The 17,295-nt window shown below is 37.0% G+C and overlaps 1 protein-coding gene across 1 annotated transcript; it reads left to right on the top strand.

The window, feature by feature from the left end:
* Positions 1–2,238: 2,238 nt before the first annotated feature.
* LOC133869143 (phospholipase A1-Igamma1, chloroplastic-like) lies at positions 2,239–16,603 on the top strand. Its single transcript, XM_062306102.1, has 4 exons — positions 2,239–2,583; positions 3,893–3,977; positions 4,273–4,438; positions 15,052–16,603. The coding sequence occupies exons 1-4, from the start codon at positions 2,239–2,241 to the stop codon at positions 16,601–16,603; spliced, it is 2,148 nt and encodes a 715-aa protein (XP_062162086.1).
* The last annotated feature ends 692 nt before the right edge of the window (positions 16,604–17,295 follow it).

Below are 17,295 nucleotides of genomic sequence, written 5' to 3'. Positions count from 1 at the left end.
AACTTCCTATCCCTAAGACTTGTTCTTGGAGCTGGAAAAAGCTTCTACAGCTTAGGGATGTTGCCAAGACTTTCATCCGGTTTCAAGTTGGAGATGGGAGCAAAATTTTCCTTTGGCATGATCATTGGCACCCTGTTGGATATTTGTGTGATCACTATGGATTTAGGGTGATTTATGATTCAGGTTTCCATACTAATATTAAGCTCTCCTCCATTATTCTTAATGGAGACTAGTTTTGGCAGGGGGTTAGATCAGAGGCTTTGGTGGAAATTCAAAGCAAACTGCCAGGGATCCAGATTGGGGGTGAAGATACTCCTCTTTATTTATCAAAAAAGGGAACCTTTTCTTGTGCTGAAACCTGGGATAGATTGAGGTTAAAGCTCCCGAAAGTTTCTTGGTGGAAGTTGGTGTAGTTTTCCTTAGCCATTCCAAAGCATTCCTTTCTTTGTTGGTTGGCTTGCAGGGATGCTCTAGTCACTAAACAGAAGATGGTCTGCTCGGGGTATACGAGTGATGTTAATTGCTTATTCTGCCATGGTGGGATGGAGTCTCGGGATCACCTCTTTTTTAGTTGTAGTTTTAGCAAGAGAATATGGAGGTCAGTGATGGCTGATTGTCTCTTTGAGAATATTCCTATTTTTTGGGAGGATGTTATTGATTGGGGCATTGTTATGCTAAATGGAAAGAATCTTAAGGCTTGCTTGGGGAAGTTATGTTTTGGGGCTGTGATTTATCATCTTTGGAGACATAGAAATAATCTCCAACATGGGAATACCCCCAAATCTGAAGAGGTTATTGTGGCTAGTATTTTGTGGGAGGTTAGGTCTCAAATCTTGGCCAAAGGAAGGTTTAAAAATCTGTCCAACCACATACCTCTTGTGCATAGGTGGAATTTACATATGATGCTGCCTTCAAGTGGGGCTGGAACGGATTAGTTGCTGTCAATTGATGCTGGGTTGCTGACTTTGGTGATACGGATCTATTCTGGTGTTGAGGAGTAGAGGGTTTCTAGTCCTAGTTCCTTTGTGTTGGTTTCCACCAACAGTCTTCAACTGAAATGCTTAGAGGGATTGTGTTAGAAGTTGATAGCAAATGGGATTTTGTCCAACTTGCGGGACCATGCTGTAGTATGAGTTGGCCGGTGGAATATTAACAGCTAGCCTCTGTTTTTTTTTAGCTTGTTTTGCTTGCTGTCTTGTTGTTTTTGTTGCTGCTTTTTGAGCTTCTGATTTAGCTTCTGCTGGGTGGGTTTGCTGTATGTATTGTTTGGGTCGTTGTGTTTTTGCCGCAGTCCTGTTTTGCTGTCTGTGATGTAGATGTAATCCAAGTTTGTTGGATTGTGTTCCAGTTTTAACTGGAGGGTTGTATTGTTTGTTGTTCTATGAAAGCTTTTATTCATCAAAAAAAAAAAAAAAAAAGATTGCTGCCAAGGTAAGTTTTAAGGGGATTTATCATTTATAAGTCATATAACAAACAACATTGGCCAAGTTATTATTTTTCATTTTGTTACATCAATTTTTCAGTCTCTATCGTCCATGCTTTATAACCATATATACACACGGTACCCATTTTTCTTCCAACAACTCAATATGGCACCGTCTATACATGGTTTATAAGAGCATTAACTGCTTCTATTCTTCCCGAAGGTCAAGTTACTAAATCCGTTACGCGTTCACGTAATAATTTGGTATCAGAGATAGGTTCGTCTCCAATGGCAGATCCACCTATGGACCGATTGGAAGCTCAATTTTCCAGCTTCCAAACTGTGCTAGAGAAGCTGATGAAGCAGAATGCAAATCAGGCCAAAACATTGGCCGAGAATTTCAAAAGTGTGGAAGAAATCAACTTCTTATCCCGAAGCAGAAAAATTTTTGGAGACAACATCCAAAAATCGTGACAAGCCATTCCACAACCCCTCCAGCTCTACTGCGCCAAAATTGACCAAGTTGGACTTCCCAAGGTACAACGAAGAGGATGATCCGACGAGTTGGATTTGTAGAGTAGAATAATTCTTTGAGATTCAAAGAACCAAGGTCCATGAAAAAAATACTTATGGCGGCTTATCATCTCGAAGGAGAAGTTCAAATGTGGTATCAACTAATTTGAGAGAGCGATGAAGTCCTAACTTGGGACTCCTTAAAGGTAGCACTCCACATCCGTTAAGGTTCAACAGTATTCGAAGACCATTTCGGCGATCTCACAAAGCTACAATAGACCGGATCTGTTAAGGAGTATCAAATGCAATTTGAACAACTCCTGAGCCGTGTTGGAAGAATGTCAAACCGACATCAACTGGGATGTTTCGTCAGCGGGCTTAAAGGATTTCTAAGAACGGAGGTGCAAGCCTCACTCCCCAGTTCTCGAACAGAAGCCATCGGGGTGGCCAGGCTATATGAAGCACGAAATATGAGTATGAAGAAACCTCCAATATATGAAGACCGACGCATAGGTTCCAGGGACGCGTTTCCACTGTTGCCTTCGTCAAATTTGACTCGCACCAAACCAATTCCTAACCGCCGCCTCTCACCAGCAGAGATGCAAGATCGTCGAGCCAAAAGGGTTATGTTTCAACTGGGACGACAAGTTCGTTCTAGACCATCGATGTAAAAAACTATTTGTCATCGAAGGAATATACACAAAGGAGGAAGAAGGCACAAAAGAAGAAAGCCATGACACACACGATTGGTTTGGGGAAGAACTGATAATATCCCTCCAAGCGTTAACAATAACGCTGAACCCGCAAACTATGCGTGTAGGTGGATACCTGGGCAACTTGAAGGTGGTAGTGTTGATGGATTCGGGGAGCACACATAATTTCCTCAACCCGCAAATCGCCAAGTAGCTGGGGTTGAATCCCAGAGACGTGGGAAAGATGAACGTCACAATAGCCAATGTGGAGAAACTCAGTTGCACGGGCTTGTGTGCAGGGGTCTTAATATGGTTACAAGGTGACTATTATGGGTTTTAATATGGTTACAAGGTTACAAGTTGGAATATAAAAACAATGGTGCGGGTGGGTTTGCCACGTTCAACCTTGCCAAAAGAGGGATGATACTGAGATGGGCTTACGTGCAATTGTGCTTGGTGCTCAACAACCCGGACCAAAATCAACGGACCAACAAGTTTTGGCCCTCCTGAACGAGTTTGAGGAATTATTTAAAGGACCACGAGGACTACTCCCTACAAGAAGCCACAACCATCAAGTTTGGTTGACACTTGGGAGCGGACCAACAAATGTAAGACCCTATAGGTATCCCTACTACCGAAAAAATGATATTGAAAAAATGGTATCGTGTTTATTACAATCTGGGGTAGTCCAACCAAGTACAAGCCCTTACTCCTCACCGGTATTATTAGTGAAGAAACATGATGGTTCTTGGAGGTTTTGTGTAGATTATTGAGCCTTAAACCATATCATCGTGAAGGACAAATTTCCAATTCTTGTAATTGATGGCTGCTTGATGAGCTCAATGGAGCACAAATTTTCTCTAAACTGGACCTCAAATCTGGCTACCATCATATTCGAATGGCAACCGATAACATTGAGAAATCTGCATTCAGAACCCACCATGGACACTATAAATTTCTAGTGATGTCGTTTGGGTTAACGAACACCCCATCAACTTTTGAAGCTCTCATGAACGAGATCTTTTCCAGCTTATTGGGAAGGTATGTATTGGTTTTTTTTTTTTTTTTTTTAAATAACATCTTAATATAGAGCAAAACATATTGTTGTTGTTGTTTTTATATTCCAACTTCTTGTTGTTGTTGTTGTTTTGTTCTTTTTAAAAGAAAGAACTAGATCTCTCTCCCTTAAAAAAAAAAAAAGAAAGATCTTGCTCAACCTCATCTCTCCCTCTCACTCTTGTTCTTCTTCTTCTCTCTCCGGCAGGCAATTAAGACGAACGACGAGAACGGGACGACGGGGTCTGGACATGGAGTTGGTGACATTGCTGAGGTCGGATATGAAGAGGAAGGTCAGATCTCTGGTCGAAACCCACGCCAGACCGGATCTCTGACCTGATACAAAGAGAGATCTAGCCGGAATACGTGGATTTTTGGCCAATTCTCTCTTTCTCTCTCTTTCTCTGCCCCCCTCCAACCTCCTCGTCACCACTCTCTTCCAAACCATTGGACGGATCTTTTTTTTTTTTGTTGGGTAAGTAAAATTCTTAAGTTTGATTTACATTCTGTCTTTGTTTTGGGTTTGGATTGTGATGATTCATAACTGAAAGACGGGGTTTTGAAAAATTTTGGGTTTGATTTGTGAAGGATTTTTTGACACCCAGGATATGTACCCAGTGACCGGATCTTCTGTTGATTTCAGGTGGAACCCAAAGCAGACCAGTGACCTGTCGAATCCAAGAAGAAGTGAAGAAGACCAATTCGTCGATGGATTTTCGGTAGAACCGGAGTTGATTTTCAGTGGATATTTCTGGTAGAACGTCGAAGCTATGACCGCTGGACAAAAAAGAAAAATAATAATAATTATATTAAAAAAATAATAGCTACGCCCAAACCATCTAGAATCCAAATTCTCGACCCATTTTTCTGGATGGTTAAAAATCGTCCAGAAAAAACCATCTGGACTTTGTTCCAGATGATTTTTTGCAATTTTTGGACGGTTTCAAACGTCCAAAATTCTTAAAATTTGTAGTGACATTAGCCTCCAAAATTGTGCTATGTGGATAGTATTTTGCTCCGAGGATACTTGCTTCCAAGGAATTGGGATTCTGGAGAAGGCACCAACATTGTTTGGCCATGAAAGCTTTATTGAAAATCACCAAATCTCTTAAGTCCATCCCACCTTGAGCCTTAGAAAGACTAATCCATTCCTAGCTTATCCATTGAATCCTGGAATCATTCTTCTGATGCCCCCACCAAGACTTCTGTATCATTCCATTAATTTCCTTACACAAACTGAATGGAAGCTGAAAGACACTCATACTGTTGGTTGGAATCGCTTGAATCACAACCTTCAGTAAAATCTCCTTCCCTACTTACGAGAGGAATTTGAACTTTTAGTTGTGCAAACGATTTCACACTTTATCTTTTATGATTTTAAAAGCATGTGATCTAGACTTTCCAATAAGCGTCGATAGTCCAAGATATTTATCATACCTTTGCATAGCTTGGAGCCCCGACAATCGAAGTATTTCTTTTCTTCCTTTCCGTGATAATGGAGGTTTTATCCTTGTTGAGCTTCTGACCAGATGCAATTCCATATATCTCCAACAACCTCGTCAACCTGTACCGCTCCACAAAATTTCACTTGAAAAATAGTAAGCTATCATCAGTAAAAAATAAATGATTGGGATGTGGGCCTTTTCTAGAGGTTGGTACTCCTATGATAATTTCTAACCTCTCAGCATGGTGGAGAAGAGAGCCAAGCGCCTCTGCACAAATGAGAAAAAGGTATGGGGATAGTTGATCCACTTGTCGCATTCCTCTCATTGGTTTAATTCTCTCCACAGGCTGTCCATTCACCACAATAGCACAAGATACCGTCTAAATACACACCATAATAAGCCTAGTCCTTTGAGTGGAAAACCCCAAACGCCGCATGATAGCCTCCAAAAAATTCAATTCCACCATGTTATGCTTTGCTCATATCTAACTTAAGCCTCATATATCCCACCTTATCCCACATTCTGATATGCATGGAATGCAAAGTCTTGTAGGCAGACAATATATTATCAATAATCAGCCTTACTCATATAAAAGGACTCTATTTGTATGAAATAATGTGGGGGAGCACCTCTTTTAACCTGTTTGCCAGCACTTTGGAAATAATTTTATATAAGACATTACAAAGATTGATAGACCTAAATTCCGATATTCTAGTAGGATTTTTAACTTTAGGTACAAGGGCAATAGTAGTAGCATTTAACTCCTCATCTATCTGTCTCGAGTATAAAAAAAAACAAAGAACAACATTGTATACCTCCCCTCCAACAGTCGCCCAATATATATTTTAGGGAAAAATATAAAAAAGCCCTATAAATTTTCAAGTGTACAAATGTGACCCATCAAACTACCAAAGTGTATAAAAAAATGTAACTTTTATCGAAATATTGCTATAATACTCATATTCTCTTAAAAACAAACAAAAAAAAAACCTAAGCAAATTCTTTTTTTTTTTTGAAAAAAAATGATAAATGCAAAATCAATTCATGTGGTTAACTTAAATTACAAATTGCTTACTGCAGAATAAAAAATAATTCAAAGGTCTTCAAGGCAGACAAAAAATAACAATTTAGTCATTGTAGTCATGTAGAATTGACACGTCATCATTTATTGATGTGCCAGTTTGCCACATCACCAATTATACCGACGTGGCAAAATAACACGTCATAACTTTATGACCTATTATTTTCGCGCGTTAGTAACTAATAACGTGTCATTTCACCATGTCAATAATGCATGACGTGTCATTTCTACACATCATTACTTAATGACCTGGCATTTGAAATTTAGGGATGTGTCTTTATTTGACACGTTTGTATTTACTGACATGGCACAATTCTGGGTATTGTAGCCACGTTAGTAAATTCCTTTTTTTTTTTTTTTTTTTTTTGGTGTGTAGTGTAATAAACATCACTTCTCAATCTTTGCACCAAATGAGTTAGTGTCTATATGTGTGTGCATATAAGATGGAAAGAAAGATTTGTGTTCTGCGAGACAAGACACAATTGTTCTTTTTTTGTTCGCTTGGTACCAAAACTTGATTTTTTTGTGGCTGAATGATCTTTTTCTTCACATTGTTTTTGCAGAAACTGTAGAGAGAATAAGCTTTGCATATGTTCATTGTTATCCATTTGGGGGCTGCATCCCTTTATTTATTTTTATTTTTATTTTTTTATGATTTTACTAGTTTTTTGTATTTTCCTTAGAGAACACCCTAGAAAATGAAGGACAATTTCGTTTTAATCTGTTTTACACATGTACATATAATATATTGCTTGCCCTGGAACTCATGCACTAGACAATTTGAAAGTACAACCTTAACCACCATAGTACTAATAAAGGGTGGAAGTGCCATTAGGCTCAAAGGCTACAGAATTATATATCTAAACTATAGCATGGTATTGTTTATCATTGAAAATAAAATATTTACTTCTAATTAACCAAGTGTGTGTGTTTGTGTGCAACAAAATATCTTAAATGTGAAATTTAAATAAGACAAGATATTTGTTACGAAGTGGAAACTCTATGAAGAGAAAAAAATCACTTCGGGGTAGCAAAACCCAGGAACTCCACTATCCAAAAATAAAGCTAATTACAAGGGAGTCGTACTCACATACCCTTATACAGTAGTCGTACCTTTAACTCTAACACGGAGCCTATCGTGAACGCTTCCCAACCAGATCCTCTATCTGAAGGGGTTTTTAATGAATTCGTTTACCTTAGAGCCGACCCCTAAGATAGACTTCATACGAACTGTTGAGCACACACCGGCAACTGCTTGAGAGCTAGCAGATCTTTGATTCTCCCAAAACACCCTCTCAAAGCTAAGAGAATTCAATACCGAATTCTGTACAATTTACAAGCCTAGAACCTCCTATTTATAGGCTTAAAGAAACCCTAAATCTGTTGAAAAACGGACTCTGGCTGTCGAGCATCTGGACGGAAGATAGCCACGTCCGGACGGTTTTTTACGATATCCTTTCAGAAATAGCGCAATTTTATCTTTATCAGGTCTACATCCGGACTGCTTGACCGAGCGTCCGGACGTTCTTCGCTATAACTCCTTGTAGCGTTCGAACGGAACACTAAAATATTCTGAAATGCTGGACTGCGTCCAGACGTGTTGCCACATCGTCCGGACGGCTTGCAGAGACTTCCTAATCAATGTCGAGTTCTGAAATCCAACTTCGTGTTGAACAATGATTGACCTAGCGTCTGGATGATGTTGCTCTGACGTTCGGACGTCTTCATCGTTATCTGTAAGACATTGCGGGGCGTCCGGACGCCTTCAAAGGCTCGTTCGAACGATTGCACAGGAACTAGTTGATTTGGCTTGGAATTTGCAAGAACTCTTCATGGACATCTTCTAAAAGCTTTTGATCAGTCACAAGCTTTGATTTGAACATTGTCTGAATATATGAAGACTCTGAATAAACACCGATCATCCTGTTAAAAATGCAACCATTACATAAAGTGTTTTTGTCATCCAGAATGTAGCCAACATAAAATACTAACAAACTCCTCCTTTGGCCATTCTGGGACAAAAAAAAACACTTGACCAGTTTGGAAATACAGTCCCGGTCCAAAAATAAAAAATACTCCCTCTTTTTGTCACACAAGGACAAAGGGTAAGCAGAGTATTAATTAAAAGCCATAACCAAAAACAAAAATAAGAGAAATAAACAAGGTTAGGTTTTCAACAAGAAATCAACACGCACATGTATCTAAACCTGTGAAAACAGTCAAATAGCTGGTCAAAAATACGCAAGCATATAGAAAAGAATTAAGTAATCAATGAGCATAAATTTCCTGCAGAAAGAACTTTTTCAAAAGTAAACTTAACTCATGCAATGCGTGTGTGTGTGAAAGCTTTCTCAATAAGGTATGAAGTTCACTAATATGACTTAAACGTCCGAATTTTATAAAGAAGAGAGAAAATCAATGTTAGATTAGTCAAAAGTCAAACCTTGTTTTACTAGGGCCTAGCCACCCTCATCTGATACACTCCCTTTAAGCTGCAGTACTTTTCTTTTACTACGTCCTTTAGTGACCGTTTATTTCTGCAATGATGTGGTCACTGACTGTTTCTTTAGGAACAAGATCAAGAACAGATTTATAGCAAGCAGTGGATCTTTTTATTTATTCATATTTATTCAGTTTTGAATGCTTTTTATCACTTGGTGCTGCAACCTAGAAAGAATACCAGAATTTATGGGTTTTAGTTTAACTAGCGAGTTGATCAATTTGACCATCGTAGCAAAAAAAAATCTCTCTAATTTAGAATTTCCATAAGCTAAGAGTCAGAGGAGAGAAAAAATACCTTAAGGGAGCCTTGGATAGTGCATATTTTTCATCGCATGAGAAAAGCAACTATCTAGTAAAGATGTAGCAGGAAAATTCAGCATATACCAGATTTAGAAACTTAACCATATGAATGTATATTGCATCGGAGCACAGATAACTGTCAAAACAGATAAATATATATGAGATAGCTGAAAACGTTTTAGACGTAAATGGTTGCTGCTTCCTACGAGGTTGTTGGACTTGAATGTTTCAAGCCAAAGACAAGAACTGTCACATATATATACGTACGTACGTAGGAAAGCTGAGCGTTGAACTGGGTCTTCTCATGAGGTCGTATTCTCTAAAAGCCAGTTGTTAGGATACAAGGGAAAAAAGTCCAAGGGCTACTGTCTACTGATACAGTGATGCACATGCAGTAGCTATTGTTTGTTTGTTTCAGTCAAATATAAGAATTTGGAAAATGATTTTCAACGTCACATTACCCTATATTAACTCTACATCAAGACACATAGAATGTGAGACTCATACATAGGTCCCACATCCAATATGTCTTGGTGTAGAATTGATAGAAGATAATGTGATGTAAAAATAACACGTCCCTTATTTTTTGTTATTTAAGAGATGTACCTTTCAACGTGTTCAACATGTTCAACAAAAGATGTTAATAACTTGGCTTTACTAGTTTATGCAAAAAATAAAAAATAAATTCAAATTTTATAGGCTTATCATTGGGCCGACGCCTAAGGCCTATACTAGGTGGTGATAGCTCGGGATCAACCGGCTACACGTGGATTTTAAATTTATAAGTTTACCACTCGCAATAGTACGAATCGATTGTACTATAGTAAGGGTGATCGAACCACAGAGATTATTGGTTGTTTTGCGTAATAGGATATCTAAAGAGCGTATCTAACTTAATTTATCAACAAAAGTAAAAACAAAAGTTGTAGAATTGAAGCTACAACGATAAAGTGAAAGAAATGGAAACGGAAATGAAATTAACTTAAAAGAAAACTTAGGGTGTTGATCATATCCAATCCTCAACCTATGCAATGCTTAAAGTCTATATGGATCTTCCTAACATGCTTGATATGAGCGCGTAATGGGCGTCAACCATTACGACGACCTCGACATGAAAATACTTTCGTTAAGACGTAATCATAAAGCACCTAGATTTACGTTAATCAACTCCACGTAAAGATTAAACTATAATTGAAAACATTTTACTCTACCAAAGGTGTGGAGTGATTAACGTGCCCTAGCTTACTACTCTATAACACATCCTAATAAGTATACACAATACACGAAAACCCTAATTAGGCCACAATGATAAGATATCTAGTTTCACACCAAATCATTCCACATAAAATTAAACTACAATTGAAAGACAATTAGACTACCAAAGGGATGAAATGATTGGTGTTCCCTAGCATACCCTATAAGGTAACTCTAATGAGAAATCATACATCATGTCAAATAGCACCATTGAAAAAGACATCGTTCTCGTTTCCAAGAACGTTGGTTTTACTCAAGACTTCAAGGGAAACTCATAGACAAGTTAAACTCTTTTTCATGAATAAATTTGATTGGAATCTTGATACCAAAACCTTTTAGCATGGGTTTTGATACCCTCTAGCCCTCAACAATCATCAAACATCTAAAGAAAATCCTAAGAACATCAAGAACACTACATGGCCTTTGGATTGGATTTTTGATCAAACCCTAAGGACTAAATTAGCTAGACATGAATTGAATCTAAGTTAAGCATAAATTTAAAGGAAAGCAGTAAAGAAACAAGAAAGAAACGAATTAAAAACAACTATATTAAACTTAAAGAAATTCGGATTACAAGAAAGAAAGAAAATGAAGAACAAGCTAAACTAGAACTTGAAATTAAGGAAAGGGGACAAGCTCCCTGGAACTAAGCCCAGAAAACGTGCACTAAAGGAAACTAAAAACGCAAGGAATTGAAGTGATACATCTGAGCAAATCCGAAATCTCAAAAGATGCATGTTCTAACCTACAACCCTAATATCATATATATAGAGAATTGGATTTACAAAATATCATCAAGAGCTAATCCTAGCCGCACAAACAGAGCTGGTCGGCGTCCATTTCTGTCCACAAAATCCAACTTTAAATTTGGATCGCACAAACAATACAAAGATCTGAGAATATCTGAACTTTCTGGAAGACACGACTTCGATCGATCGAAATTATGTCGATCGATCGAATAGTCGATCGATCGAATTATTGCTGTACAAATAATCGATCGATCGAAATGCCTTGGACAATTTTCCATTTTCTCAGGATCAGTTTCGAACTCTGGAAATGACTAAAATACCCTTGATGTATTTTCAGGTCTAATTCAAGTATTTTGAATTAGATTTCAACTAAGACCTGAAAATAAGATAAAACACTAAAACATAACAAAACGTTATATATACAATACGAACTAGGTTTAACAAATGCAAATTAAGGGGTCTTGAATTGAATAATTCAAGACTTATCACTAGGCCCCTATACAGTAGTTGTATTAATAGCTGTTAGAAAAAAAATGAAATGCTTCAAAGGCGCGTTACAACGTCGCTTTCCTTAAGAAATTATTTGCCCCCACCAAAAAGGTATGTAAAGGGTTACAACAAATATTTCTCCAGGATAAAATGGAGCCCAGAATCCTCTATTTGTTTAATTGCGTTTTGCACAAACGAAAATTAAACCTGAACACTTTCAGATATTTCTATTATAGCAAGAGACAGACAGAGACTTTGTAATTTTAAATATAGAATGTATCAGAAAAAGCACCGAAGATCAAAGAAATTTCGTTATCTTTTTTATTAAAATAACAGGATAACAGTTACTTCTGTATTTTTGTATTTTTGTTGATTATCCAACCGTCCATAGCTGCTTAAGTAATAGTCATAAACTGCTATTTTAACAGACACTTAATTATCACTATCAGATCAAATAACTGTCAATTATTATTTAATAATAATTATTAGATCGCTATATATATATATATATATATATATATATATATAATTTTGAAAATGCTTTAACAATAGCATTGGTAGAAACAAAAAATGTGGTTAATCTAAAGAAAATGCATGACTGATTTAAACCGATAGGGATTGGTTTAAGTAGTAAGGGTCTTAGTTTTGTGGCATCCTCATTTGGTCTAAGGTTCGAATTTCCTAGTGTGCAAACAATTCTTTGGAGCCATGTCTATCGGCGAAGTCAGAATATTATCTGATCCGTGTGGAAAGGGTGTTCTGGGTTTAACCAATAGGGGTGGATATACGAAATGACCTTACCTTTGAAGGGTTCCTTGTCATTAGAAAAAAAAATAAAAATAAAAAATGAAGGCGTCAATTATTGTAAACAAAAATATTTTTATCTTTTTATTTTAAAAAACTACTAGACGATGATAGTTTGCAAAAATATTGTCTTAATCTTGAAATTTTTTTAAAACATGATAGTTATTCTCATATTGATGGTTTAGATTTATTTTCAAAACTAAAAGTTTTACAAACAAAAGAAAGTACTCCAATTGACATAATAGATTATATAAAAAGACAAGATTACATAATTCTTTTGAGAATTCATGTTACAATTGCTTCTATAGAAAAAAGTTTTTTAAAATTAAAATTGATAAAATGCTATCTAATATCGACAATGTCACAAGAAAGATTATGTGGATTATCTATATTATATATCAATTGAAAAATAAAAGAGGTTAGAAAAACTTAATTTGTAATTTTACATCTCAAAATGGAGTTGTCTCAGGCCTATCAATTTAATTTGATGGCTAACGACGGGGCAGAACTATGTTTGTTCTGACAACGTTTGATAGGAGCAGAAGTTAAGAATTGAAAGCTGAAAATGAAAATCAAGAAGAGAGAAAATAAGTATTAGGGAAGAGAAATATCATAGTCACCCCAAAGAAACAATCTGAGAATAACTCTGAAATATTGAAATTTTATTGATACTTCAAAAACTTTGAATTTAAAAATAATACAAACCTGCCTTTATATAGGCTAAGTTTGAGTACTTTCCTAGCAAAATATTTTCTAACTGCTTTTTCAACAGTCAAAAACTGCTTATTAATTTATAAAATATTTTTTAAAAACATTTTTATAGCATCTTTTTCTTTTCTTCTACTTCTTTGCTGTTACAGACTTTTTTTATTTAGAGTAGTGTTCAGAATTTGTAATATGCACACTAGCATTAGACTAGTATTGGGACATGCATAATTGTTGTATTCCCTATTACAAAACTTATTGTATAAGTGAGAGACAATATTTATCTAAGAGACAAATTAATATTCGGCTTACTGTCGAAAAGTTCAGTGATTTTCCATTTTCTCTTCTGTAATAGCTTAGTTTCAGAAGCTCTTTACATTTTGTAACTCTTTTCTTTAAGTTTCTTTGAGTTTATGTTATTTCTTCAAGCTTTTGTGGTGTTTTTAGTCAGAGGAGGCTAGAACTCTTAACTAAGGTTGATGATGAAACCTCACAATTGATAACATTCACACTCTTGTTATGCTATTTGTACATTTTATGTTCTATTAATATGTTATTCAAGTTCCAATCACTTTAATGCTTTATCTTTTGGAATGAATGTCTTTGGTTAAAGAAGTAGGACATTTAATGTGTTTCAACCGATAGATACATCGATTTATAGGCTTGAAAGAGGATATTCATTGTGATTTGCTCTTTGAATAAATACAATGAATGATTTGATTTCAAATAGGTACTCTTTGTGATTTATCTTTGAGTTAGATTTATTAAATGGTTCTAACATATGTGGTCAAGAACTTAAATGACAAGTGAAGCTTAAATGCTCTTTGGGTGTTTAAATAGAAAACAAAGAAGTGTGTATTGTTGAATTTGGTTTGGTGGATTCTTAAGCCTTAGTTCTTTCTTTTATCATCTTTAACTTAGTGTTATTTTGCATGTTTGAACCTCAACATTTGGAACAAGGTTAAAATAAGGTTAGTTAAACAAAACCCTGATTTTTTACGATTTCTCTGTGAGATTAACCTCGCACTTGCAAAACATTTGATTGCAAACGAGTTGTGCACTTGTGAGTATTTTTAAAATTCACAACAGAAGCAGTTAACCCCTGATCTTTCATCATTTTTGCAAAAAGGTACCTAAACTTTAAAAAATGTCAATTCAGGGTATCCATCTTTATTTATTTTTTATTTTTTATTTCAACCCTCTGTTAGAATTTCTGTTAAATTTTGCCAATAATCCCAAAATACCCGTCCTTTTTTTTAGGAAAAAAAAATGTTAAGATTTAGGTTAATGTTAGAATTTAACGGAATTTACAAAAACGCCCATGCCTGAATCTATAAAAATTTATATATATACTTAAAATAAGCACATGGGTATTTAGGGAGTTTTTATAGGATTTAACGAAAAATTCTAACGAAGAGTTGAAATTAAAAATAAAAAATAAAAAAGGCAAATACCCGAAATTAACATTTTTTTTAATGTTTAAATACCTTTGTTCTCAAGAAATGGATTGTTGGACCAAGTCTTGTAGGGTCATCGTTTTTAAAAGCAAGATGTACGTTAGGATATTAGAGGAGGAATAAGACGTAAATAGCTGCTGCTTCGTACTAGGTTGTTGGATTTGAATGTTTCAAGCCAAACACAAGAACTGTCACATATGCATATATATATATATATATATATATATACGTACGTAGGGAAGCTGAGAGTTGGACTAGGTCTTCTCATGAGGTCGTATTCTCTAAAAGCCAATTGTTAGGATACAAGGGAAAAAAGTCCAAGGGCTACTGTCTAATGATACAGTGATGTGCATGCAGCAGCTATTGTTGTTTGTTTCAGTCAAATATTTGGGAAATGATTTTTACCGTCACATTACAAAGTCCACGAACGACGCTGCGTGACAAAAAGTCTTCCAAGACCATGTTTGGCCTGGCCATGGGGAGTTCAACTCTCTAGCAATATATATATATATATATACCCACTCCATCTCCCTCACATTCTCTCAACAATTCCAAGCATTCCCAAGGTGATCGTTAATCAGCTTAATATCGACAATGACCTACAGTCATGTTCCTGCTACCAAAAAATCCAGGCTTTCTATAATCCCTGCCCATAAAGAAGCTCTTCTCGATCGCCCCCAAGCAAAGGCGGCTCCATCAAATCCGGCTTCACGTCTCGCCAAATCACTAGTTTCACATCTCCTCCACCCTCATCTTCAAACCCCTCCCCGGACCGATCTTCACCAGTCCATTCGGAGCTCGTTTACCGTAGAGAAACACTCCACTCCCACAACTTCTCTTAAGGAGGTCATAGCGCACAAGTGGCGTGACATGCATGGTTCCCCGGACTGGGACAATCATTTGGATCCTCTTCCGCCTTGGCTCCGACGAGAGATCGTCAAATATGGAGAATTCGCACAAGCAACATACGATGCTTTTGATTTTGATTCTTTCTCCGAGTACTGCGGGACCTACCGGTACAACCGTAGAAACATGTTCGAGAAACTAGGCCTTAGCAGAAATGGCTACACGGTTAGCAACTATATTTATGCCATGTCCAATATAGATATGCCTCGGTGGCTGGAGAGGTCACATTTGGCGGACAAGTGGAGCAAAGATTCCAAATGGATCGGCTACGTGGCGGTCAGCGACGACAATGAGACACGTAGGATCGGACGGAGAGATATTGTGGTGGCGTGGCGCGGAACCGTCGCACCCTCGGAGTGGTACGAGGATTTGCAAAGGAATTTGGAGCCATTTGGGCAGCGAGATGCCAAAGTCCAACATGGGTTTCTTAGCCTTTACACTAGCAAGAATGAATCTACAAGGTACAACAAGACAAGCGCCTCAGAGCAAGCGATGAAAGAAGTGGCAAGGCTTGTGGAAATGTACAGGGAAAAAGGTGAAGAAGTAAGCCTTACGATCACCGGACATAGCTTGGGTGGCGCGCTGGCTCTGCTCAATGCTTACGAAGCCGCAGCAACCACTCCCAACCTACCCGTCTGCGTGATCTCCTTCGGCGCACCGAGGGTCGGCAATGTTGGTTTCCGAGACGAGCTTCATCAGCTGGGAGTCAAAACTCTGAGGGTGGTACTCAAGCAAGACGTAGTCCCTCGGATGCCGGGGCTTGTTTTCAACGAGAACTTACAAAAGTTTGATAATATCACCGGATCATTGGAATGGGTTTACACCCACGTCGGAGCCAAACTGAAGCTCGACGTTCGATCATCGGCATACCTCAAACGTGGGTTCCACTTCAAGGGGTTCCATAGCCTTGAGACATACCTTCATCTTGTGGACGGGTTTCTTAGTAGTGCCACAACATTTCGGTCTGGTGCGAGGAGGGATGTTGCGTTGGTGAACAAGGCGTGTGATATGTTGGTGGATGAGCTTAGGATCCCACGTTGCTGGTACCAGTTCGCCAACAAGGGATTAGTACGTAATGCTCATGGGAGATGGGTAAAACCAAAGAGAGATGCAGAAGACATACCTTCACCAGCTGGTAGGGAAGAAACCGTGAATGCTATTGCAGTTGGAATGCAAGCACAAGATGCAGTTGATTCTGTACTATATGTTATAAAAATAAATAAATAAATAAATAAAAATAAACGTAAATTATGTTGGGGCGCCATATTTGGTCTAATTAAATGTAGCATCAGCTTACTCAAACCATATTGTAAAAAAGGGAAGAAAAAAAATATTGCAAGAATTTATGTGTTGATTAGAATTTAATGGAATTTGCAAAAATATCCATGTTTAAATCTTTTAAAAAATTTCTAACATAGAGTATTTTGAAAATTTTGATAAGATTTAATGGAAAATTCTAATGGGAGAGTTGAAATTGAAAAAAATTGAAAGATTGATACCTTAAATTAACACTTTTTAAAGCTTGAATATTTAATTGCAAAAGTGATGAAAGATCGAGAGTTGTAACTGATTTTTTTATTAATATATAAAAAATTTCAAAGACCGATTAGCATTGTCACATCAATTTAGGAGGACGGAGGTGTAATATTTAACGTTTCTCTTTTTAAAATCAAAAGCATAAACAGGCACATTGGTATGGAAGAACCAAAAATCTCCACCTTTGATGGGTTTCGTTCGGCCGTGAAAGTAATGAGCACGATTAACTTGAGCGGTGGTAAGTGAAAATAAAGCGGAGTATTATAATACTTTGCTTGATAATTTATAGAGGAATGCTTAAGTCGTTTATTGTTCAAACAACGTTGTTTGTACTAAACAACGTTGTTTGTACTAAACAACACCAACTAAAACATCCACAAAAA

The sequence above is a fragment of the Alnus glutinosa genome, chromosome 5, assembly GCF_958979055.1.
Source record: "Alnus glutinosa chromosome 5, dhAlnGlut1.1, whole genome shotgun sequence".
In the NCBI taxonomy this organism is placed as follows: domain Eukaryota; kingdom Viridiplantae; phylum Streptophyta; class Magnoliopsida; order Fagales; family Betulaceae; genus Alnus; species Alnus glutinosa.
This window is presented reverse-complemented; position numbering and strand designations above follow the sequence as displayed.